We start from the raw sequence: 27,768 nt of genomic DNA on the forward strand, positions 1-27,768 counted from the left end.
CTTGCTTCTGTTTTCACTCTCTCGGAATGCTTCCCCGAGATCACCTGTCCTAATAAGTCTAACAAGAAGCCACAGGGAGGAGAACCCAGGTCCCTAGTAGGCAGTCACCACGAACTGTCCGGCAATGAGTGAGGGCATCATGGACCATTGTGCCCAGCCGACACTCTAGTTCAGTGATGGCGAACCTTTTGAACTTGGTGTGTCAGCATTTTGAAAAACCCTAACTTAACTCTGGTGCCGTGTCACATATAGAATTTTTTTGATATTTGCAACCCTAGTAAAACAAAGACTTATATTTTTGATATTTATTTTATATATTTAAATGCCATTTAACAAAGAAAAATCAACCAAAAAAATGAGTTCGCGTGTCACCTCTGACGCGTGTCATTGGTTCGCTATCACTGCTCTAGATCGATGTAGCCCAGGAGTGAGTCCAGGCCAAACTGGAAGAATAATCACAAACTTAGACCACAGAATCGTTAGAAATAGTAAACTGATGTTGGTTTAAACCACAGTTTTGGGTTGGTATGTTGCACAGCAATGGCTGACTCAGTAATATTTAATAGAATTTGAACACTGTGTTATGTTGTGAAGCTCTATTTCCCTTAGGTCTGACCTAATGTTTTCAGCCCTTCAGCTCTTTCCCCTGGACATGAAATGTCAGCCTGACTCTTCTGCAGTGATGCACTAGGAGGTACCGGAGACTTCCAGGTGTGGGATGTAACCCCCTGGGCTGGTTAAATGTCATACCTCCTGGAGGCTCAGAAATACACAGATGGCCTTTTGAGAGTCTCCCTGGACTTGCAATAAACAGGTTGAAAACTAATTATCTTACTTGTGTTTATTAATCTCTCCTAAATTTATGTACAGCACACATTTATGTCAATATTTAATATTAGAAGTGTTGTAGGCCTTTATTTAGAAATTAGGTGATATTTTTATGACCAGAAACATGCTGTAGGAACTGTTGTTTATCACCATTAGCCTATGGTAAAATTGGTTTCATTATATATCATTTCACTTAAACTCGTAATTTCCAAGAATCTATCAATGATATTAAGTGAGAACTTACTGTACTGACTACATAAGCCACTATCTTACCTAAAGAACCACAACCAGGATCTTGCCTAGAACTTAGGAGGAAGTGCATGAGATGCAGCTGAAAGACATGTAACCAAAAGAATCCAAAGAAAGGAGAAAAAAATAAAACCCCAACACCTATAATATAGGACAATGTTGCAAAATATTAAGAGTAATATTTAAGAGTGTGAACTTTAGAGTCACAGACTTGGATTCTAATTTAGACTCTAGCACTTCCTAAGCTGTGTGATCCTGAACAAGTAATTTAACCTGAGTCTCAATTCAATCATCTGAAAAGAGGATTTTAATAGTTATCTCTAGTCATAGGATTACTGTGAAGATTAAAATAAAATTATCTATATAAAGCACCTGGTACAAAGTGCTCAAAAAATATGGTCAATTATTAAACAACTAGGGGCCTGGTGCACGAAATTCGTGCACTGGGTGTGTGTGGGGGGGAGTGTCCCTCAGCCCAGCCTGCCCCCTCTCACATACTGGGAGCCCTCAGGCATTGACCCCCATCACCCTCCAATCGCAGGATCGGCCCCTTGCCCAGGCCTGACGCCTCTGGCCTAGGCGTCGGGCCCAGGCAGCGGGGACCTGCAGTGGCAGCGGGGGGCGCCGCGATAGCGCGGGCTCCGCCCCTGCCCCTGCAGGATGCCTCTGGCTGAGGCGTCCGGCCCGGGCAGCGGGGACCCACAGCTGCAGCGGCCCCGCGATTGTGGGCTTCGCTTTAGGCCCAGGCAAGGGACCCCTACCTAGCTCCTGGGACTGCCAGCTTCGACCGTGCCCAGCTCCCATCGCTGGCTCCACCCCTACTTCCTGCTATCACTGGCCAGGGCGGAAAAGGCACCTGATTCTCCGATCATGGCTGGGGGGCATGGCAAAGGCGGCCCCAGGGCCACCTTTGCCCTGCCCCCCAGCTCTTAGCTCCCTCCTGGGTTTCTGATCACTGTCAGTGGCAGGGGGCTTCTTCCTGCTTTCCCTTTCGCCTCCCTGCATTGTGCCTACATATGCAAATTAACCGCCATCTTGTTGACAGTTAACTGCCAATCTTAGTTGGCAGTTAATTTGCATATAGCCCTGATTAGCCAATGAAAAGGGTATCGTCGTACGCCAATTACCATTTTTCTCTTTTATTAGTGTTGATTATCCTGATAAAAGTTCTAAATTCCACAGGTTTCACTGGCATCCCAGGCTGGAAAAACTGTTGCACATAATCTCCAAATTGTTTCTTCAAATGGAATTTCCCTCCTCAATTCCTTCTTTATGGAACATACTGATAATATATTTTTTAATTTCTTTATTAATTACATATTACAAATTTCTTTATTAATTACATATGTGTCCCTACATACTGATAATATTTGACATGCTTCCCAGTTAATCCTTACATGTAAGTGCACTTGTATACAGAGGGAGGATTTGTTGAGCTGTAGCCTAGAGTTGCCTCAAGTATAGTAAAAGGCCTTTCACTAATCTTGAATCATTTTGGAACTAACTCTAAATAAATTAAATTCTCTCCAGGTTTTATATTAGTGTGGGAGATATTATCATCCTCTAGGAACAGGAGTGCTAAAGTAGTCAAGTGTTGTACTGGTGGTTACACTACTAAGGGTTTCTAGCTGGCTCCCCAAGGGATTTGCATGGCTAGAAGGAGACTTCTGATTAAGCAGATTCTCACAAAGCAGGTGTTCCCAAATCTGCTATGATTTATAAGGAATCACATGCTCCAATCTTAAACGTTTCTCTACATTTTTGTTTTACGAAGAGTATAAGATCATCTTTTATAAACCATAATCAAAACATTTCCTAGCACTGTCAGGGAACATAAGCTTAAAAATAATTTGGAGGAAAATGTTAGGTAGCATAATCACTAGTAGGTTTTAAAGCAGAATATCTTTCCAAATCATTGGAAAGATGCACAGAAAAAAAGACTGGAAGAAAATACACCCAAATGTCAACAGTACTTTCTCTCAATGATATAATCATTGTGATTTTTTAAGTCTCTTTTTAATAAAAATTTTGCATTTTACAGATTTGCTAAAAAATAATCACACACTACTTTTCCACTGAGTGAAGAAAAATAGAGAATATAATTTCCAAAGCAGAAGTGACAAAGTACAAATTTGTCCTTATTCATTTGCGTGTTGAAATAGGAGAAGGACAGTGACAGTCACTGCGAGGCTTTGGGCCATGGACCCCCTAAGGTGATCTCCTCACTGTAAATTCTGAAGGACGTAGGTTAGAAGAGTTGGCTTCCTTTCCAGATCTTACCATATCACTGGAGTAGAACAAGGTGGCTTGGAGTCTGACAGAGGTGTCTGAACACTGGTCCACCACTTACTGGTGTGTTGTGTTTGGTTCATTGTTTCACCCTGGAGCTTCAGTATTCTAACTGTGTAAAAGAGAGCTAAAAATCTTCCTTAAGAGAATTTTGTGTGAATTAAATGAGAGAGAACACATGGAAAAGTGTCCCTCGGGGCCTCTCACGTGGTAAACGCTCCATTCATAGTGCTGGCCCTCATTTCTCCTACTAACTGAGTGCTATAAAGCTGGAAATGGAAACATTTTCAGACCTTTCTTTCCATTCCTTTCTCTTTAATCTTACACATCATTTATTTTACCCCCATTATTCATTTAAATTCTCAGTCCCAATGTCTTTTATTATATACATGCCAAACAACTAATTAACAGAATGATTAAACCATAGCATGACTTCACTTTCACTGCACTTATTCCTCCAGAATACAGAAAACAAACAGGCCCACCATGGCGGGCTCACATGCAGCTCTCAGATAAGGCCCCAGGAGAAACACCTAAGTCCCCATCACGTTTCTTTTCTACACTCATCGGAACATCCACATGAAAGGGGAATCAGAGTCTGTGCACGAGGCTGCAGAATAAAGGAAGGCCCGCCCCACGAATCCAGAGGGCCGGGGCAGCCAAGGCTTCATGGACCAGGGCTGGGCACTCACGGAGGTAGTATCTGCTTCCAGCTTCCACAGCAAGAACCAGAGAAGGCTAAAGTGTTTTCTTGGTGCATTTTTCACCAGCAGTCAAGTTAGGTTTGTAGACTTTGTTATATAGCAGGGGTTCAAGTGTGACACTCAGAAAAATTCAGAAGTATCAGGACTTGTCAGAGAATCTACCAGAGGCCATTTAAAAAGTGGCTCAGTTGGTAGAGTGTCATCCCGTGCAACCAGAGGTCAATGGTTTGATTCCAGGTCAGGGCACATGCCCGGGTGGTGGCTTGATCCCCAGTAGGGACATGCAGGAGGCAGCCAATTGATAGTTCTCATCCACATTTCTCTCTTTCTCCCTTCCTCTCTCTGAAAATAAATAAAAACGTTTTTTAAAAAATCTAGCATCCATTTGCAACAGACAGCTCACAGCTATGGTACCATGCAGTGGCAAATGAAGAATTTCCTAAATGGTGCTTTGCACACGTGCAAACACAAACACTACAAAATTTCCTAAAGTGGTGCTCCATGTGCAGCTGACACATATGCCCCACACAAAATTATTCCCTGGTCAAATAAATCCAGAAAATTCTTTTTTTGGTGAGTCAGAATAACATATTAAATGCCCCTACAAGTCCTGCAGACAAGAAACACATATCCTAAAGTGATCTGAATTAGAATCCCTCTTTTGTTGAAACACCCATTAACATACTGCAAAAGGTGACCCCTGGAACACCAGTTTGGGAAACCCAACTTTACAGCATGCCTGGTGAAGCAGTGCATGGCAGAGCACCAGCAGGGAAGGTGCCTTATGGATGCAGGTGGCCTTGTTTGTGAGTACATCAGACACTCCCTGGGAAATGCTCCAAAATTTGGGAGGGATACTCTGTCAGGGATAGAGGTCCTGAATCAGTAAGTTAGAGCAATGACCAAGGTGGCTTTAAATGATAAGTATAATAATAATTAGACTTAATTTAGTACGATTATGCTAAGGACAGCTCTCCTCCCAGGAATTCAGATTGTACCCTTATAATTTATATAGAGAACACAGATACTTTTGCATTTCCAGCAAAGAAACTTTCTTTTTCCAGGAAAATAAGGCACCCGTACATGTGTCGCGACATGTTGTTGAGCTGAGAGCACAACTGCAGCCTCCAGACGCGCAGACTGCAAGTCTATGCTTCCTCTGGTTACTAAAACAGCACCCACAATAATAAAGGAAAACCCACAGTCAGGTATAGCGAACTCCCTGCCTTTTAATTATTCATGCTAATGCTTTGCATGGGTAGACTTTATACTTCACAAATGCTAATCAGGCCCAAAGATTACATGAATAATGGAAAGCCACAGATAATGACCAGATCGGATTTTAACAATGTTTTCAACGCATGCTCTCCCCAGAAATCTTCCCAAACACTGCCTCTCCTCTCCCCTCCACTTGTAGTCTTCATTCTAAGAGAAACCTTAGTATAATTAGTTTTATCAAGAAGGCCCACCTAACTTTTATATCCTTTGCTTTTTCTCTGGAAACCCAATAGTAGTGGTGCTAAATGACCAAAAGGAAGAAGCAATAAGAAGAGAAAACCCCAAATGCTCAGGCCCATGCTAGTAAACTAGATGCACTGCTCAAGAAGGGGAATGTGAACCCGCTCGAATGCCCCGGCGCCCTGTCAGTGGAGATGATCCCTGCCCTCCCTTCGGTTCTTCACAGTGGAGGTACCATCTGTTTCTCTTCCCAGTGACTCAACATCCCTGCCAAGAACAATGAGCTTTAAACCAGATTGCTGATGCAGTAGTTTCCCTGCCCTCTTCCAAGGGAAAAACACATAAACAATGCTGGTGTTCCCATTATTTTTAAAAAATCTACTTTAGCCAGTGTCCAATTTTACTCATTAAAGCCAAATGTCATTTCACACCAACCTAACTGGCAAAAATCGAAGTCTTACTAAATCCGGTCTAGGATATGGGGAAAGGTGGACCCTCGTATAATATAAGGGGGACTATGCTGATAAACTATTTCGGAAAGCAATTTGGCCTGTGAAAGTGCACATACCACTTCTAGAAATATACAGAGAAACCTGCACAAATGCCCAAGGAGAAATCTATAAATGGTTAATGCAGCACAATTTGTAGCAGCAACAAGGCAAAACAAAACGACACTAATCAACGTCTCTGTCCATCAGTTGGGGAATAGTAAGTCAACCGCAATAAAGTCATATTAAAGAATTAAACTATGGTAAACTCACATTGCAGAATTCTGGACATCAGTTAAAACAAACTATATTGATCACTTTTGATAGGTATTTATTTCATTTATTTCAAAACTTAAGTGAGGAGAAAAGTACAAAATAGTAAATTGATATATTAATATCATATAATTTATATCAATTTAAACACACAAATGATATTATTTATAGGGATATATATATATATATATATATATATAGCAAAAGTTCAGGAACAGACAGGAAGAGTGCATGTTAATCTCCCTGAGAAGAAAAAAGGGAGGCAGGAACGGAAGGAGACAAGACTATGGAAGGATACATAGTAAACTATGACGTCAGCTATAATATTTTATTTACATTTCCCATAAATATTATATATATATTTAATATCAAGTATTTAAATATTTTAAATGGTCTAGGTCCCAGGTATATGGATATTTATTATATTAGCTTCTCTGCTTTTTTATGGTTTTTCTTAAGATAATGATTTTCAAAATATTATAAATTACAACTCCCATTTAAAGGTCAAAATGTTAATTTTTGTATATGGAGACAAACTGTAGTCTAGTTTCATTCTTTTGCATGTGGCTTTCCAATTTTCCAAGCACATTTATTAAAGAGGCTTTCTTTTCTCCAATGTATGTTTTTGGCTCCTTTGTTGAAAATTACTTGCCCATATACATGTGAGTTTAATTCTGGGCTCTCAATTTTGTTTCATTGATCTGTGTCTGTTTTTCTAACATAGGGGTGCATATTTATTCTGTGCATATGTTTCCAAATTTGGGGGGTACATCTACCCAAAAGTAATTTGAAAACATTTATTCACAAAGATACATGCACCCCTATATTTATTCAACATTATTCACAGTAGCCAACACATGGAAACAACTGAAGTGTCCTTCAATAGGTGATTGGATAAAGAAGATGTGGTGATAGATATACAATAGAGTACTACTCATCCATAAGAAAAGATGAAATACAACCATTTGCGACAACTGGATCGATCTTGAGAACATCATAACTACGTGAAATATGTCAGACAAAAAACGTCAAGAACCATGTGATTTCACTTATATGTGGGATATAAAACTGAAAGAACAAATGAACAAACAAGAAAAACAAACAAACAAAAACTCATAAACACAGACAACAGTATAATAGTTACCAGAGGAAAGGGGAGAGGAAGGATGAAAAAGGAAAAAGGTCAAATATATGGTGATGGAAGAAGATTTGATTTTGGGTGGTAGGCACACAGTGCAATACACAGATAATGTATCGTAGAATTGTACACCCAAAACCTACATAATTTTATTAACCAATGATACCACAATAAATTTAATAATAAAAAATAAAGGACAAAATGAAGGATAAAACAGCAGACTAAAAAAATTATATAACCTTACAATAATGTTTAAGGTGAAAATGAGTTGGGTTATCAAGCCATAACGTAGTATCTGTCTGAATATTGCCTTAAGAACACAATAATACATTATAATTTCAAACACACTTGAGTGTCTTCATTTTTGTGTGGCTGATATAAAAGTGCTGTTTGGCTCCCAATGCTATTATGAAAGTAATTGCCAAGGATAATGAGTTTCAATAAAAATATTTACTATAGCCATACAATCACTAGGCATCTGAGATTATTTTCATGTTATAAAAAGTAAGTGTAGAAGAAACATAACCTTTATTTAATTGATCCTTATTGAGCAGGTACAACTTTCTTTTAACTTGTTTCAAGTGCTCTAAAATTTAGAAGTCTCAGCAGAAATGCTGGTTTTTTAAGAACTCTTACAATAAAGCCATCGAAATAAGAAAATTTTCCAAATAACCTTCACTACATTTACATGTTAGCTTGTTAGTGCCAAGTACAGTTACAGCACATTTCACATAGTTCCACCTAATGCTTCACAACCCTGTTGTTAATAGGTGTTGCTATTATCCCTGGCTTACAAATGAAGCAGTAGACACAGAATTATTTAGTGCCTTGCCTGAAGCATACAGTTGGGAGGTGGTAAAACGGGCTCCAGAATCCAAGTTATTAATTCCTCCACCACATTGCCTCCAGGAGACCATGACAATGCTGCTCAGATGCAAGTGGTCTCAATGCAACATTTACTTTGACATATAATCCTAGATTTTAAATTTCAGAGATACTTCTATTACATTAAAACCTGACTTGCTCATTTTACCAGTCAGAAAACTTGGTTTTCACGAGTTGGACTACACTATCAAAGACCTGTCACATCATTAGACATCCTGAAGTATTACTGTGATTCTATGTAGGAGATCTTCATAAGCACCAGGAAAAGGAAATTGATTTTTCTCAATCTGTTAATGTATCAGAGATCAAGCATTCTGAATTTTGGCACCAATACATTCTGCCATCCTAATTGTTCTAAGCTATATATTGATCCAGTATATTTACTATGGCTTCACACAGGGATGCAGGCTCTTTGTCAATCACCATCTTAGAAGAATGAACTCTAAGTGTCAGGGCCACAAGGGAGGAAGCAAATAATGCTAAATGCTACAGGCTTGTTGGGGATGAACCATCAATCATAAACCAAGATGGCTTCTTTTTTTCCTTTCTGTTTTAACTTTCCCGCTAAAACAACACAGTAAAGTTTTAAGATAAAATATGCTAGAAGAAAATGGAAATAGCCACATATTCAAGAAAAAAAAAATTCCTATTACCTAGAATCATTAAAGAGACCTTAATCTTGGAAGAAACAAATCTAGGACAAAGGGAATGACTAAGTGGGCCTCCACTGTAATGACTAAGAAAGGAATTCAGAAGAAAGGAATTCAAGAAACACCAGAGTCCTGAATTACAACTTTGCTTTTTAATGCATCACCTGAATGTAGTATGGCCTCATTCTTTAACCTTATTCTTTCAAAGTAGTAAGATATAGACCAGTAATGATATTAACTCACTCATGAAGCATCTACAGTAGTAATGATCCGCAAGAAATGATCAAGACATTCTCAGATGTGGCCTGGAGCATTCAATTTACGTTTCTCTTACCTATAATGCTTCACCACAAATCATGTCACTATCCACTAACTGTAATCACCCTTTGGCACTGGGATTTAGGTAAATCCAATGTTGGTGCCAATAGTCACTTAAAGTCTTACCCTCTTCCTTCTCCAAAATGACAATAAATGAAAACAGTTCTTCTCTTTTCTATCATTGAGTTTTACTTAGAATAATACAGGCAATATATCTTTCTACTTATTTTCTCCCTCTATTCAAGCAAGTAAACTATGACCTAGAACAGTGATGGCGAACCTTTTGAGATCGGCGTGTCAGCATTTTGAAAAACCCTAACTTAACTCTGGTGCCGTGTCACATATAGAAATTTTTTGATATTTGCAACAATAGTAAAACAAAGACTTATATTTTTGATATTTATTTTATATATTTAAATGCCATTTAACAAAGAAAAATCAACCAAAAAAATGAGTTTGCATGTCACTGGTTCGCCATCACTGACCTATAAGCTAAATTAATACATCCTCAATATTTATAGCAAAGTGTCAGAAAATGCTAGAAGAGTGAGGTAGAGTGAATGAGACATGGGGCGAACACCAGCTGCAATGTGGTCTGACTAAAACAACTGGCCAGCAGCAGCAAGTAAGGGTTTGTCTGGGGGCCGGAGAACAAGACAGTGGAACAGATGCAAGTACGCTCACAATAACACGTTGCAGCCCTAAAGAAGAAAGAAGAGGTCATGTGGGAATACTCAGAGCCTGCAAGGAAGGCCCAGGCATCATTCCAAGTGCATTGTTGAAATGGCCATCCATGAGTTCCAGGCTTGAAAAGAAAGGACAAGTGAGTTGGAAGGATACTAATACCAGTGAGAACAACAGAGGGTTCACTAGCCTAGGGTTCATGTAGAGCATGAAGGGTTCGGGAGCTGTGAGACCATGGTGCAGGTAGGAGGCTGAGTTCACATATCTGGTAATACCTAGCACATTGTCAACATGAGGTGGACACAAAAATCAGTGTTGGCTTCATCTGAAGTTTGTAGGTGCCTCGGGGGATTTCGGAGTTCATGATAATGTAGGTGGAGTGGTGGTAACAAGTCCCAACAGAGACCTACACTGCTGGCTGGCTGGCTAAATGAAGTTGAAATGAGGCCATGTAGCACCAAAGCAAATGTCAATGTCACTGCAACTTGTGGCAGTGGAGTAAAGATGATTTTGAAGTCACATGGATTGTGAGAAAATGTTGTAAAGTTGACTGATGATCGGAAGTCTTGACCCAAGTGGCCAATTTGGAGCTCCATTCATAAGGAATGCTAATGCTAATGTAATAGTATTTTAAACTACAAGATGGACAAAGGGGTGCTATAATGAACACCACCAAGTAAGAATTAGGAAAAGGACTCACAACTGCAGTGTCAGAAGAATCAGGTAACAAACTTAAGAAGGAAATGTGACTCCTGAAAGAAGCCGAAAGGGGCCCAGAATGCTGAGGTTTGGAATCCTGGAGTCTCTGCATCTTTCCACACTGCCGGCTGAAAGGTCTGCACCAGGAACTGTCTATCTAAAAAGAACCTGTTTTTCTGGGCCTTGAAAAAAGGCTGATGCAGAGACAGTATTATAAAAGAGAGGCATGAAAGGAAAGTTCTGCAGGTGGCTTAATGAGATGCACGGGAATGGGTGGGGAACCGAGGGAACCTGACTAGGAATACATGGGACTGCCAAGTTCACAGCAGCTCCGTTCTTGCTCCCAGATGTTTCCTAGTCCACAAAGGACCGGGTGGAGTGGGAGACACTCGTCAAAGAGCTCTGGGACCCAGAGTTTTAGTCAGCGAGGATTTGTCTCTCATAAAAATTCCCACTGCCTTACAACTTATGCTTTATAGTCATGATAGTGAATTTCAGTTGTTCAAAAGGGAGGTAAATGCTTATAATACATGGCCATAATGAGTATATACCAAGAACACAAAATAAACATTTCATAATGAACTCCAGCAGTTCAAAGAAAGATGGTAGAAAGTGCTTCTGCAATGGTCTGGCCTGGAATTTGGTCAAAGTAAGCCACTGAAGAATTCCAGACATAACGTCCTAGCAGAAAACTATCAACGTGCCATCTCTGCATGAACACTGTGGGCAAAGTCTTTGATACAAAAGTCGTTGTCCCATCACCAGGCAGGATGATGATTGATCTGGTATCTTCAGGTCTTTCCCAGATTTAGACCAAAGTCCTGGACCCTAGAATGTTCTAAGGCCTGAACAGCTTTGTTCTCTCATTTTCTTGGGCTGGCAGTGCCAGTGAGTTATCTCTTGTCAGTCAAGTAACAATATTTAGGAAGCCTCCACTATGTATTATGGGCTAGGGACACGGTGAGAAGGAAATAGTCACACTGCCCTCTCAGAACTTAGTCTAGTTGGGAAGACAGACATACAACTACTCAAACAAATGCTTAACCTACAGTTTGGTTGGAGCAAGAAAGGACAAGTTCATGATCCTAGGAGAGCCTAGAAGATGGGACCTAGCCTGACCTGGGACAGTCAGGTCAGGAAATGACACTTAAAGGGAAGGACAAGTAAAGCTGACCAGGCACGGTGATGCACAGGGAGAAGCTGAGTGCTCACTAGGTAGAATGAGGAGCCCTGCCTCAGATACAAAGGTGCACTCGCACCTGCACCTGTGCTTTACAGCAGCAGCGTGTGTCATCCACTGAGGCGCTTCCACCAATTGTGCCCTGACTGGTGAAAGAAAAGAGACTACAGAAACAAAACAGGGAAAAAGTAGAACAGGAAGTCCTGGTGCTAAAAATAGCTGGCAGCCCCAAATGTGAGCGCCTACAACCTGAGTCACTGGTGAAACCTGCCCACAAACCTAGGTCATTTCCATCAAGCAGTTCAAACACACACACACACACACACACACACACACACACACACAGGCAAAAAACAACACAAAAAGTACAAAACTTAAAGTAAAAAATATTGCCCTAGCCAGTTTGGATCAGTGGATAGAGCATCAGCCTGCAGACTGAAGGGTCCCAGGTTCAATTCCGCCCAAGGGCAACATGCCTGAGTTGCAACCTTGATCCCCTGGCAGGGTATGCAGGAAGCAGCTGACCAATAATTCTCACTGATGTTTCTATCTCTCCCTCTCCTTTCCTCTCTGAAATCAATAAAAATATATATTTTTTAAAAAGTAAAAAATATTCCTTTTGCTTGGTTTCCGACAGCTGAGAACCATGGCTATTTTCCTTACGTCAGACCAGGCAGCCAACATTAATCTCAAGAAATACAAGGCCCACTCCTTTAATCGCATTTAAAATAAAAAGTGAGGTATCTGACATAGTGTAATTTATTTCCTTCACTTCACACGACTAAACTACAGTGCATAGCAATGAGTATCTACCTGTCATCTAGTACAGCTGACCCGCATGAATGAACACAGGACAAGGATCCAGTCACATAGGCTCCCTGTCGGGAAGGGACTGCACAGGCCTGAGAGATCAGGAAGCCTTCCTGGAAATTTTCACTCACAAGCAAGTTAAGGTAAAAGGTAGGAGCTCAGACCATAGAAGGTATCTCCACAGAAAAGAGACTGATTAAGAGGCTGGAACAGACAAAAAGAATATGTAGGCAGAAGTGATCAGAAAATGCGGGACATTGGATTACAAATTACCATTTTAAAAACTATCATTGAATGAGCCCCCATTATTTTCCAGAATGTGCTATTATATATTATCTTTAATCCTCACCACCACCTGTGAGTGTGATTTTATCCATCTCATTTGACAGCTGAGAACCTGAGGCTCAGAAAGGTTAACAACAGGAACATGCCTATTTCCATAGGCAGTGCTTTTTCTGTCACATCGAACAGTCTCTCACCCCGACCTCAGTCTGAATTTCTAATAAACATTGGCAAATCTCAACTGTGGTCACTCACTACTAGTTAACCTCATTAAACTTTCCCCATCATATGAACTGGCATCCCTGACAGTGGCAGGTCCTGAATTTCTATAAGTCTATAGTAAAGGGGATCAGAGGCAACAGTTTGTAAGGAGGAAACATCTCTTGAAGCTGCTCTTTCACAGTGGGGCCTTGACTTACGAGTGTCCCGACTAACGAGTTTTCGAGATATGAGCCATCTCTTGGCCGATTTTTTGCTTTGAGTTGCGAGCTAAAATTCGGGTTACGAGCCAGCTTCAGATACCCCACCGCTAGTTGGCGCAGCGAACGTCACAGTGAGCGCCACAACATCAGCCCAGCATCATGTGTCTCACTTGTTCACTTTTTGATTTGACATACGAGTCATTTGAGTTACGAGCTCCATCATGAAACGAATTAAACTCATAAGTCAAGGCCCCACTGTACTTAAATTGTGTGCTTACCTTGTTTTAAAAGGGGCCTGCAGAGATTCTAACACTTCACCCCTCTTCCAAGTCACCCCTTGACAAATGCACTTGATTCCTGACCTTGAAAGTAATCCTATGAGTATAGATGTGGCAGCCTCCATACTGTTACTCCCATTGATGATTTTAGGATGACAGGTTCCACTGACTACCTTGCTACTATTTTATTAGGCCAGCACCTTAATTAAGGATGAATCTAGCCCTGAGAGCCATATATATTCAAGATCAAAACTGTGAAAAGAATTTTCCTTGGTTTATACTTCTAGGCTCCATTCTCATTTCACACTCCACCTCCACAATGGACCTGGCATGGTAAATTCTTTGGAATCTAGACAGAATCTATTAGAATTCTCTCACTAACAAAATCATTGCTGGGAAGACAGCCTAAAAATAGAACTTTCATTATACAGTCAGCAAAAATATTCAGTGGTGTTCTGCTAAGTATTTCAAACAGTGTCCATGTCCATCTGTGATATGCTCTGGGCCTTTGCATCTGGAGCTGAGCTATAATGGGGTGTGTCTTGCCTTTTGAATTTGGCAAGTCTAGAACATAAACCTGACACAGAGAGTGTCCAACACAACCTGGGCTCTTTTTAAATGCCTTGAAGATCTGAGAATTAAGATGGACTCTCTCAATAAAATTACCTTTGTTGCTATAAAGGTATTAGTTTCTGCCAAAGACAATATCGAGGTACTGAAAAATCACCTGTACAATCTTAGGTAACAATGAATTAAATTTGAAGTTGCTCCTGGAGACAAGCTGATATTAGTGGAAATGGATACTCCATTTAACCTTCCAAAAAATAATGCCTAAGATTTATCGGCTGGGAGATTCTCACCAAATACTTGTGTTTAGTTCCTATGGTTGGAACAATCAGCTGTGCTAGCCCCATCAATTACAGCTCTTAAAATAGCACACAATTTTTAAGCCTTTTAGTTTTACCTAGCAAGCAAATTCCATTATATATGGTACCTCAGAATCCAGTCACATAGGCCCTGTCGGGAAGGGACATTGGTTATGTACAGGTTAAATCCTCTTCCTCTTGGACACGGTGATATGTATGGTAATTTCCACTTCTTAATACAGAATGCCTGGGAGACAGTTATACTCACTCAACAGATATTTATAGAGAATCCACTGAGTACCAGCCATAAATTAGATATTATGATCCATGTTCTTGACATCCCCTATTTTCATATAAATGCTTTGAACAAAACATTATATATAGAGTCTCTTTAGCAAATACAAGTTATATCAATCAATTTGACCTTAAGATTTCCTTCTCATAATAGGGATCTTGGATATTACTGTTTTTCTAAACTATACTTTTGCCTCATTAGCTGTAAAGTTCTAGTGCTAAAACCTTTTGCCTGGGACTAAAATGGCACAAACAAGGACAGTGGGAACAGACAACAGCCCAAGTCTTACAGGACAAAAGAGGAAAAGAAACAAGGAAGTGTGTGATAATAATTCTAGAGTGGCATTCACACTTCTTGACACAACACTCCTCTTTGAAAAGCAAAAGATTCATGATTTACAAAGAGGACATTTCAGTTGCTAGATCATCACCTATCCAATAGGAACATAAATGGTAAATGGTAGATTATATTTCATTCGGAAACCTTAACTGGCAGAAATTCTACCTTTGCAGCGGACACGCCAAAATAAGAGAAGCCACTGCAGGCTCCATAAATACACAATTTAACAAAAAGGGAGGGGTGGGGGAGGAGAACAGTTTCTCAGGAGTACTGTGTCCTGATTTCAAGGAGAAATTTTATTCCTTTACAATCCAACCTGCAGTTAGCCAGCCAAAAGGGACAGAAGGCATTAACTTAGATATTAATAGTCAATTAATAACACGTTGTAAACATACACCTTCATTTCCCCCCCAAAGGAAAGGATAAATAGTATGATGGAAGACACAGAACACAGCAGAATCCCTGGTATACTATTAGATAAGTGCAGTGCGGCAGAGAGTAATACGATTAAAGTATCAGACACATCCAAACATAGTACTGTCTCCTTCAGAGTAGCTACCTTGGGAGGACCAATCTATTATTATCAACATTTCTTATAATTTCTATGTGAGAAAGACCTTCAGAGTCTGTGAAAATTACGTTCGAATGTTAAATTTACCTATATTCAATAATGTCCCATGCACTCTACCAGGTACTTAGAAAGAGTACTCGAATAGTCCTGGCCTATAAGAGACTTAGTCTAGAGAAGGAGCGAATGTGTGCATAGACAAGTTCATTACACTATCAGCCCTTCCCTGACTTCATTTCTATTCTCGCATTCTTTGTACATACTTGTTCTCCTCCACTAGGCAGTTGAACATTCTGAGAGCAGAAACCATGCCAATTATCTCTGCATCGCTGCCACATGCCCCGGCAGAGTCATCAGCACAGAGTGAGCATTTAACAGATGTGGGTTAGGGAGGAAAAACGTCTTCTTACTTAATCATCACACTGTAACCAGCAAAATTCACCATAAGACAGGTGTGTCTCCAAATGCATCCAAGGGTATTTAGGCACTGCAGGACCTAGTCTCTCCTAAGCCGGTCCGAAGGTCAGCATTACTCGGAGGCTTGGGTTCTGAGGCATAAGAACCACAGCATAAGCCCAACTCACTCTCTATTGCTCTCTAAATGTCGTAGTCGGTAATAGCAAGGCAGGTAAAACATTTACATTTCTATCGATTACATGGGAGAGAAATCTCTCCTTCAAGAATCGATCCAGTCTACCAGCTCACCAAACTCCTGTCTCACCCCATCAGGTCATTTTAAAGCCATTAATGGAAATCCAGATGGTCATCGGCATGTTCATTCCTACCGACAGGAGAGTACCGAGAAAGATGCTACTTGTCCTTACCCCAGGCAACCCTGGACAGAGCATTTAGCTTACTGAATTGAGAGAGCAGGCATCGTTATTCCTAGTAATGACAGAACAAACATACCAAGCACAAAAACCTGGTTTGGACAGGGTTGGCTGATTAGACCAGGGAGTGGGCAGAAAACAAAGCTTCTGAAGGTGTAACAGTCACGCACGGGAGATAACCTGTGTATCATCTTGCTGTGATGCTTTGGAAATAATAATTAAGAAAACAGGAGTACATTAAAAGTTGTAAAAGATGGTATAGGCAGCTAACTGGTGACTGGTAAGAACACTCTTCAGAGAAGGCAATAACATTTAAGTGGAAAAGGATCAAGGAAAGTGTCTCTTTAAAGAAGGGAAAGAAATTGTCTCTAAATCCAGGTAACCGTGGTCCCTTGCAGGAAACAGACTATCTGGTCGGTGACGCCCTTAAGCACCTTCACCTCAGGACTCTGTATCTGACACCAGGAAACTATTAAGGATGGACATAGCAGAGTATGCAAATTCAGAGGGCCACAGCTCTACAGACTAGAGCTATGTTGTCCAATAGCCACATGTGACTATTTAAGTTGAAATCAACTAAAATTAATTAAAATTTAAAAACCACTTTCTTTCAGTTGTAGTAGCTTTATTTCAAGTGTTCCTAGCCACATGTGCTAGTGGTTTTCATTATGAACAGTACCTACACAGAATATTTCCATCACTGTTCTACAGATGGACAGAGCTGGACTTGAAAGTGAACACTGCTATTGCCAAAAGGCCAAATGATTTGCTACTCACACTGTAAAGTATTGTGTTTTCATCCAGAGCACACTCTGGCTCAACTGTCTAATTCCTGTGCAAATAAAAGAATCAGTTAAATCACCTTCCATTCATAATAGTATCATTAGATTCCTGGGGTCATTTGGTCCTTGGATAGAAGCTATGCCTGACAGTAAAGCAAAAATCAACTACGGTACTAAGATTTCTACTGATTAAAACTTTCCTGTATATACATTTTTTAAAATGAAGAAAAAATATACTCTTGGATTTAAAGTAGACAGTTTCAATTATATTTAATAAAAGCAAGCTAGGATTCTGTCAAGAGCCAGGAAAAAGAAAGCCAGTAGTCTTCAGACAATGCATTCTATTTAAACACTCATTCTATCATTGCTTAAATATTTACTTGCTGCCATGTACCACACAGAGGAAAATTTGATATCTCTGTGTGACAGGACAATTTGAATGCAAGCTAAAATTTAATCAGCACATAGAAACAACAAAGCATATGTATTCACTTAAGAGAACAGCTTATATCTTTTCAGGGAAGGGGACTGCAAGGATACTGGAAAACTTAACATGCAAGACTTAGAGCCCTTCTTCAGAAATGCATGATGTTGCCACCTGTGACATTTACGGCCCTGGTGGTGCATAGCCTGGATGGGTCTGAGACGAAGCCAAAGATGAGGCAGTGCCCAAGCCTTGAGAAGCAGGCAAGCTGCTGCTGCATTCATCATTATGGAAACAAACACACAAAAAATAGCACAAGAAGCAGGCCTCTCCTTCCTGTTCAGGAGCAACGTTACCATCAGAAGTGATCAAACCTCATGGTCCCCGCCCTGTCCCCTGGCTTTGCCCCCTACAGTAGCACTCCTTGTTTGTTTTCCTTCTCTTCGAGCTCTTGGCATTTCAGACTAGAAAAGGAAATAACAGCGTGACCTTCTGTCCATGGAAAGGCTGCAGTCCTAGGTCACTTGATCTAACTCATCCCTTTCAAGGGAAAACTCAGCTCATTTAACAAAAGTCACCTGATGTACCCAAGGAAGGTGGGGAGAGGTTCATTTCAAACTTGATAACTCCTATCTCCTCCCCCTGAGGAGGACAGAGTCCCTGGTAACTGTTTAAGTGATCATGTGCAAATTAAAGCTCTCCGCCAGGAAAGTAGCTCCTGTCAAAAGGCAGCTGATCTGAAACCTACCAAATCTGCTAAAATCTCTTCCCCATTTCAAGCGGACATAGCCTTCAGAGGAAGGCTATGTACAATAACACCATCAAAGTGTGCTAGGAGGTCACAAGCACACACTCCACACAGCATGCACCACCAACACAGTTTGTAAAATGTGCTATCGGCAGCGTGGGAAATGGGCTGGCTCCCACCAAAGGGCAGAGCTAATGCATACCTTTCGGTCTTCTGGAATTTCCATTCTTTTGCTGTTCATCTTCCTCATTAATGGTGAATAAACCAAGGGGAATTGGCCTTGCATTGGTCTTCTTCAGCCTCTCTTGCCGGAGAGCTGTAGCTGATCCAGGCATACCGCTGCTACTTGTTTTTTAATTATTATTGTATTAAAAATATATGCTTATGTAATTGCAGCTCCCAGGAAGCTGCTAGTTTCTAAGCTGCCCGATCATTTGAGCACTTGTAATAGATCCCCTATGGGTAAACAGTGTGCAGACAGCTGACAGATACTACCAGCCAGTTGGCAACTGAGGCCCTGCAGTTCCCCCTCACCTAGCAGCGACCCCCCCTAAGAGCCCCCTCCCACTGACTCCCCATAGGCACATGTGCTAGCTCTGGCTCTCTCTTACACACACACACACACACACACACACACACACACACACACACACACACACACACACACCTTCCAGAAAAGCCCTAGAAAAGGCACGCAGGTTCAGATGCCTCCGTCCACTGCCGAACCTGTTCACTCAGATCCCTGGTTCTCCTTCCTGCGGCAGCACCCTTGCCCAATCTTCTTCCTGACACCGCACGAGAAAATATCCAGCACACAGCACGGAGGGGAAAACAGGATCCACTGCCATTAGCAGTTGCCCTGACAACCCTGACATGTCCTAATCAAGGAGGGCTGGGAGCGGCTCCATGTCCTCGGAGAGAAGAGAAGCCGCAGCCTCCAGGATGCGGGTCCTGGGAACTCACCAGCAGAGGGTTAGAGTGAGGCGAGGCAGCCAGTCTGCAGGGCAGCTCCCTCTTCCCTGAGCAGCGGCGGGCTGGGAGGAGGAATGCAGTTCTGCTTGCACAATCAGCAGCAGAGAGAAAAGGGCTCAAGGCAGGAAGGCCTTTTCTTCTTCTGGGGGCCAGATTCTTCTCTGGCAACAATGTTTGCCAGTCCCTGGAGGAAGGAAGGCACGCTGGTACCCCCACAGCTCACTTCACACTGGGTAACACATCCCAACTTTCCGGACATTCTTACAACCCCAGTGTCTGCATAAACACAAGCCTGGCCACACCTGAGACCCTCTAGTGAAGACAGGAAGGAGGAGAACCGTACCTATTCTCAAATCACAATTTAGAATACCCTTTCTACAAGGCGAGTAGATACAAATGAGACTACTGTCAAAAGGGAGAAACAACTGCCTGGATTCTATCCAGCAAACTCCCCCCGCGCCCCCCCCCCGCGTCCCCCCTCCCCCCCCCCCCCCACACACACACACAGGCTTCGGGAAAGTCACTACCAGCAGAGCCATTCGCAACACTTGACCCAATTCCAGTCCCATTTTGGACTGTTTTCTCCAAAGCACACAATCATGTGATTATTGCTTTCTTCTGAAATAAAAGCTTTCTGATTTTAAAACTCTTCGGTTCTAGGCTGCTTAAAATTTATGCTGTGTATGAAAGAGGTTAAATTTACAATAAATGACAATAGAAGATGCCAACGGCCAAACTCAGAAAATACCTTTTTTTCTTTTCTTTTGCCTTTCACTAAAATTCAAGTCTGCTTAGAAAGTCCAAATCCTCTCGCCCTACACCACTCTTATACTTTTTCTCAATAGTTAAACCTCCAGGTCCAGAAGGGGACCTCAGGGCTCTAGGGCAAGTGAAATATCCTCTCTAAATCCTTTGTGAACAACTCACTTTCCTGTTGTGTCCCTTGGTTTTCTCTGTGATGTCGGGGTGATGATATCATTTACCTTATCGGATTAAGAGCCAGGACTAAATTAGCGTAGTACTAGCAATAAGAAGTACTTAATAAATATCACCTGCTTTTATGATATTTTATAATAAATTTGTTGTAAACTAGTCCACTTTGGGTGCAATTATTTTCAAGGTGTTTCCAGTTCAGCTATCAACTCCTTCTAGGAATACCTCTATTTTTTATCTACTCATATTGACAGCCTCAGTGCTACAAAAGTACTAGATCAGTGGTCGGCAAACTCATTAGTCAACAGAGCCAAATATCAACAGTACAACGATTGAAATTTCTTTTGAGAGCCAAATTTCTTAAACTTAAACTATATAGGTAGGCACATTGTTATTAACTTAATTAGGGTACTCCTGAAGCTTAGGAAGAGCCACATTCAAGGGGCCAAAGAGCCGCATGTGGCTCGCAAGCCGCAGTTTGCCAACCACGGTACTAGATGGTTAGCCAATCCATGCTTGGAAAAAAAATTATTTCCCTTCAAAGACGGGCGTTTAATTAAGTTAACGCGTGTTTAACTCTGGGGCTTGGAGAAATGCAGGACATTTCAGACATGGAGTTTATTTAAAATCACGTTAATGCATGAGGTAGAGATTTGCGATAGAATAAATGGAGTTTTAGAGCTGAATGGGTGTGAGAAAGCTCCTGAATCAGTGTCATTTTACGTGTGAGAAAACCGAGGCCCATGGAGCAAATTCCCTTCCCAGATCCATGTCAGCTGGCAGGAGGTCTGGAATGAAAATGTAGGTCTCCGTCTTCTTAGTCCAGGGCTTCTCCTTAGCACAGACATGTGGCCTACATAGTTTAGATTCCTAGATCCGAGGGCAAGATGTGGGCAGGGAGGGAGAGGGAGGACCTACGCCTCAGTGTTCCAGGTCTTGTTGTTAAAGAAATGAAGTGGTTACAAATTGGTTAAATAATTCCATAATTCTCTGTTTGATACTCATCCTTTTATTGGAATTAAACATGATATTTTAAAGGTTACTATTTTTTTAATCAGATGATCAATAAACATAGGCCAATATTATTTTCATATCCACTTTGGTTTCTTTCTTCTAATTCCAGAGAATCAGGTGAGGATTTACACTAGCAAAACACACACACACACACACACACACACACACACGTATGTATGTAGAAGCTAAACTGTCTTTTAGCAGATAGGCCTAGGTTTAACCTAGACTCAAAAGTAGCCACCATTGCCCAGCCGGCGTAGCTCAGTGTTTGAGTGTCGACCTATGAACCACGAGGTCACAGTTCGATTCCTGGTGTGGGACTTGCAAGAGGCAGCCAATCAATGACTCTCTCATCACTGATGTTTCTCTTTCCCCCCTCTCCCTTCCTCTCTGAAATCGTTAAAAATATATTTTTAAAAAGTAGCCACCATCATACAAGCCATGAGGTAGACTGGGGCCAAATAAAGGAATGTAATAATAGCCCATCATCTGCGAATGTGTTCAACTTCATGTCAGATGCTGTGCTAGGTGCATTGGATATGTCATCTTTGTCAGTTACAGTAGCCCTGCAGATCAGGAAACTGAGGCTTAAAGGGGTTAAAGCCACAGTTACGTCACTGAGTCAGGATTAAACCCAGGCCCATCTTCTCTGAAGCGGAGGTGCTTTCATCCCGCAGCCCTGTGAATTCCGACTCCGGCGCCGGCTGGCAGAGTCCCAGTCACAGCTGTGACCAGTCACTGGGAAGCAAACAGTCCAAGATCAAATAACCATAATAAAGGAAGGATTTTCCCCCTTACCCATGAAGTACACATTTTTCACCTCATTAAACACAAACAAATACATTTGAGATTAGTTTCATAAATACTCAAACCCAGTCTTTAATGGATATAGGAGTTAACTCGTAGTTAATTGCAGGAACACTGTGGGTTTGACCTGGTGGGGGCATGGAGCTACAGTCTTCTCCCTTTTATACTCTGACCCAAAACAAAAGCATATATGGAAAGGGGGACAGTAAGTTACATTTAAGTGTCCCCACAAGTAAAAGCTATACTCCTCTAAATTCTTTCCCTCTCCCCAACACTAATAAGCGTTTTCAGTTTGATGTGGTACAACCGGCCTTGCGTGTCACCTGCAGATACAGAACCTTAACTCAGTTCCCGTAGGAACTGGTGTCTGCAGACTCCCAAGAGTCAACTGGGTTTTGCAATTGTTTTGTTTACATTGTTAAAATAAGAAATGATGTATTAATGAAGACTTTGTACAAACTTGAGAGAAATGAGACACTGCGTAGTGCAGAAGGGTAGATTTTACAACTAGATTGGCTTCATGCAGGGAAAAAAGTGTTTGCCGTGTCATCATGAAATGTACTCACAATCACAGGTGAAATGGTACTACTTTTCACCACTATGAATGAAACAGGCCGGCAGGCCTTGAACAACTGCTGTTCCCACCTCACCCCACCCCATCCCGAGCCCCAGCCCCACTCCCTTATACACAATGATTTGTGTCTGTCCATCCACCCTGGCTACCTGATACCTCTGGCCTAGCTCCAACCCCTGAGGTGGGTGAATATGGAGCAGAGTCAAACTCGCTGATGTGCAGGGGACATCAGCTCATGACTGGGGCCTGGCTGTCACAATGTTATATAAATGACTAAATGCATGTAGTCACATGCATGCGTGCACACACATACCTTCAGGCTCTGCTCACATTTATGCTTCCTAAGCACTTATGTTCTGACGATAAAATTGGAAAACAGCATAGCTCATGAGTGAATCCAAAAATATCCTCTTGCAAAGAGAAATCTGCTTAACCAGTGAGAAGCATACCCAGGTTTTCCCTTCTAAATGCCTAGTGAGCTGTACAGAAACATAACTGAAATGGGAAAGAGCCTGATTTGTACTCATTGAGGACCATAGTTGAAAACAGAAATTATTACTGCTGCATCCAATGGCCAGGCACTGGTAAATTAAATTTCTAGATACATGTAAGTTAATGCCTTGTCAGCGGAACTCAGAAATGCCAAAATGTATCTGCACGTTTCTACATTAGAGGAGGTGATTAATAAGTCTTCAAATCTACTGGATTTCAGGAATCTTTTAAATACTAATGCATCTCTCTAAACTGCAATTTACTTCTAGCAAGAGTTTTTTAAATCCACATTTTAAAGCAACTTAAAAACACACACCCTGTTATGGTTTGCAAATGACAAAGCCAGTGCAGGTTGACGTGGAACCAAACAACCCCTGGGGCCCAATTCTTGAAGTTAAAGGGTTTCCTAGAACAGTACTACTTCCCGATGGCTTCTGTGCCATCTTCAAGCACATGCAGAGCTGCCAGCAGGCTGCTGGACAAAGAAATCCTGCCCCAAGAAAGACTGGCCCTTTGAAAGGAAAAGAAAAAGGCAGGTTTGCTTTGGTCTTCATTTTACCACCTTGCGTTAACAGCCACATAAGGAAAACAGTAAATACTACTGTAGCAGTGACATGCCATCAATGAAGAGGTGCTAGTCCCTGCCGTGCCTTTTGTTCCGTTTCTATAAGTCGTTGCTGCATGGTGAACAATGTGCTCTGCGGCAGAATCCGTTTTCCCATGTCTGCTCCACCACCAACAAATGTTAACCCCAAGGGTTCATTTATCTCAGCGTCAGGTGTGGATACTAAGCTTTCTTTGAAACCCTTTCCTAAATGTTAGGCATCACTAGCTAAGATGCATATACTATAAAGTGCCACATTCAAGTTTAACCCAGGAACAGACGTTAGAATGCCTGTAGGTCCTCCTGTTCGTTATTCTCACTGATAATAGTTTATTCATGTACATTACATGAACTCTTGAACTTGACAAAAGTCACAATGTGCCCCATACGTCCTCTCCTCTAATAGTGACACCCTTATTAGGTTAGAAATCCAGTTCTACAGATTCAAAATGAGGCAAAGAAATCAATTGCTGGGTTCAACAGAATCATCAAACAGATATCCCAGGACTGTGTTCTAAAAGTGATCTAGTTCACATTGGTCTGTAGGCAGTCCCATGCTGTTTTATTTTTGAGCTATCCTATCAGAAAGATTTAAAAAAAAACACCACAAAAAACCTAAGAAACAGTGGTTCCTTGTCTTGCTTTAGGAGTCGCAAAATCACGTTAAGGATGCAAAATGAGGGGCTTTGGGGATGACATGAGAGGGGAGGCAGCGGCCAAATGATATAATGTTTACCCACTAAACAAAGCAAGGGGAGCCACTCAGGGGTGTTGATGACTGAAAGCATGGCCCAAGCAGGCCAGTCTGGCAGCTGGAAAGGATGGGCTGGAGGAAGAAGGAGTGAGACGTGAGTGAAAAACCAGTTACGTAACTAAGTTGTCCAGGTGGGGAAAAGGGATCTCAAGTGATGGCCAAGGGACTAGATGGCAAAGACAAGAGGACAAGAATCCCTCACATTTTTTAACAGGCACCCCAGGCAGCGTGGAAGGCTTATTTCGGGGGTGATCATGGATACCAAGTTCCTGCAACAGTTCAGGTGAAAGCTGGAGAAAGGGGCAAGGGAAAGGAAAGATGATGAATAAGAACATTTATTACAGATTTAGAGGAGAACAAGGCCTTATGTTTGTAGATTAAACAAAGCTGAGAGATGCCTAGCATCAGGTCCAAAATGATCTCAACAGATCAAAATAATGGGCTATAGCTAAAAAGATTAATTTAGTGATACATACGAACATCTCTTTTATAAAATATTTTTTTATTGATTTCAGAGAGGAGTGGAGAGGGAGAGAGAGGGACAGAAACATCAGTAATGAGAAAGGATCATTGATCAGTTGCTTCCTGTCCGCCCCCTACTGGGGATCGAGCCTGCAACCCAGGTAGGTGCCCTGACAGTGACCTCCCGGTTCATAGATCAACGCTCGACCACTGAGCCAGGCTGACTGGGCCAAACACCATTTTTTATACCATTTTTTATATTAAAAAGTACAACTGCACAGGTACAGCATGAAGACCTCCCCAACCTTCAGCAGGTACAGGAAGGAGGGTCTTTGGACAGCAAGCTCACCACACTTGGCCACCGTGATGAGGCAGTAAAAATCCTAACAGTATCATGGGTGCTATCAGCAGACATCCAGAATGCTGAATGAAGGGAACAGCCTTCTGTAGTTTCTGGTCCTCAGATCACATGGTCTGAGCTAGAGACTTCAAATGGAATGATGAATTAGAACACATCCAGAAGAGAGCAAGCTAGGACTGATCACAGGATCATTTGAAAGAAGAGACATTTTCCTCTGGAGAAATAAGACAAGACTCTGAAGGTATGAAATAACCGAATTAAAGGTTAATGTGTGGAATGATTTCCACTTTTTGTGTAGTTCTGGGACTGATAATTGGAAGTTAGCACATAACAAGCTGCGCTTTCCATCACTGAAGACAGCTGTGCACATACACCCATCTGGGATGAAGTGTTGCGTTCATGCATTGTCGACAGACTGGATTTTTAAATCTCCAGAGTCTCTTCTGATCCTGTGATTCCATGACATGATGAAAATGGGAACTGGAGCTATATGTCCAGGGGAAAACAGCCAGGCAGAGAGGAAAAGCCCACAAGAGATCAGACAGCCCTCCCTCTTGCTGTCACTGTCCCTCTGCACTTAGACCTCCCCTGGCTACATTTGAAAGCAGTTCCATTGCATTGTTTTACTCATTCAACTGATGCCCCCCAGAGGTTTCAGACTTAAAGCTAAACAACAACGGAAGCCTCACTGGGTGTTCCGGTTAGAGGGGGGCCACGCTATGATTCCTGCACCTGCAGCTTGCAGACTTCCTCACTCTCTCACCTTCCTGCCACTTAAGGAAAACCAACTATGTGGAAAACTCTAGGAAGGGAGGTAAAGATGAGTAAGATATACAGGTTTTCCCTCAATGACACAACTTTGAATGGATGGATCACTAAGGCTATGTGACTTGAGAGATGACATCTAAAGGTCTGTGTGAGAAAAGCAATACTGAAGAATGGCAAACCAATTCAGTTTATTACTTTATGGTCACATTAAGGAGAGTGACAGCCAGGGGTCTTTAGGCCAGTAAAGAATTGGACAGGTGAAGAACAATATGGCTTAGAATGTATTGAGACATTTCCCTAATCCTGTCCTTAGATACTTTGCTGCTCTTCCCAATTCTTTCTCCTAAAACTCTCTGAAATTAAAACTGACATCAATAAAAAATTTTTTTCAATTTAGGAAGGTTTAATATCCTTTGTTTTGACCTTAAAATTAGATTAAATTATTTTAAAATTTTCTCTTAAAAATAACTAGGATGTCTTTGCATAATTTTGGGGGTAAATCCTTGATTTTCTGAGGGTCAATATTTCAGTCACAGTTCTCCTACAGTTTTTTTTGGTTCTGTTTCTCTGGAGAAAAGTATAATATATAGATAGATATAGATATAGATATAGATATAGATATAGATATAGATTTATATTAAGAAATAATGGTTATTACAACTGTGGAGGCTGGCAAGCGCAGAATTTGAAGGACAGGCCAGCAGGCTGAAGACTCAGGTAGGATTTCTATGTTACAGCCTTGAGGCAAAAGACCTTTTCTGGGACTTTTTTTGTTTTTTTTTTCTCTGAAAGCTTCAGCTGATTGGATGGAACCTCAATATTATTAAGGATAATCGCCTTTACGTAAGGCCAACTGACTATAAATGTTAATCTTATCTGCAAAATGCCTTCACAGCAACATCTAGATTAGTGTTTGAGTAAAGAACCAGACACTGTGGCCTAGTCAAGTTGACATCAAATTGACCATACGGTCAGTGACCCAAGAGAGATTAAGATGCTCTATTCCCATACTAAAATCAACGTGCTGCAAATAAAAGCATGCCATTCCAAAATCTAAGGTCTACGTGTCAATGATCATATTCTTTACTAAAAACTATTTTCTCAAATCATTGCCCAATATTGCAATGCTCTATTAAAATAATATTCATAAACTGGGGTCAGGGCATCGCAGAATGGACCCATTAACACCTCTCTCTGTTTTCATTAATGACATCTTACTGAGACTCCAATACAGGTCAGCTTCAAAGCATTACCAAATAAGTCCTTTTATCACTATATAAACCAAGCAGTCTGGTTGTCTCAACATTAAATGATTTAGAAAGTAGAGTATGAGGACTTAAAAAAATAAAAAAAAACCTTCCTTGTTGTCATAGAAGAAAACTAAAATATGTAGACATGTGGATGAGGGTGAAATAACATGTTTTTCATAAGAAAATAAAGTGTGTATGAAGGTTTGAGGTACAAAACTTTATATATGGTAGTTATTGATTCATTTGATAACTAAAGTCAATGCTGACAAAAAAAATTATATACAGTTCTC

At 41.2% G+C, this 27,768-nt stretch overlaps 1 protein-coding gene across 8 annotated transcripts in view; it reads right to left on the bottom strand.

The window, feature by feature from the left end:
• MAP7 (microtubule associated protein 7) overlaps positions 1–27,768 on the bottom strand; it is a 142,621-nt gene that overhangs the window by 108,093 nt on the left and 6,760 nt on the right. For 2 of the 8 annotated variants that reach the window (XM_059700433.1, XM_059700437.1), the window contains exon 1: positions 18,690–18,962. The exons of 1 other annotated variant lie outside the window; for it this stretch is intronic. In XM_059700433.1, the coding sequence (XP_059556416.1) occupies positions 18,690–18,822 (133 nt within the window). In that variant the 5' untranslated portion in view covers positions 18,823–18,962. Of the gene's footprint in view, positions 1–18,689; positions 18,967–27,768 lie in introns of those variants that run through there. 5 more of the 8 variants (XM_059700436.1, XM_059700428.1, XM_059700430.1 and 2 more) reach the window with 4 other exon arrangements.

This window comes from Myotis daubentonii, chromosome 6, assembly GCF_963259705.1.
Source record: "Myotis daubentonii chromosome 6, mMyoDau2.1, whole genome shotgun sequence".
In the NCBI taxonomy this organism is placed as follows: Eukaryota; Metazoa; Chordata; class Mammalia; order Chiroptera; family Vespertilionidae; genus Myotis; species Myotis daubentonii.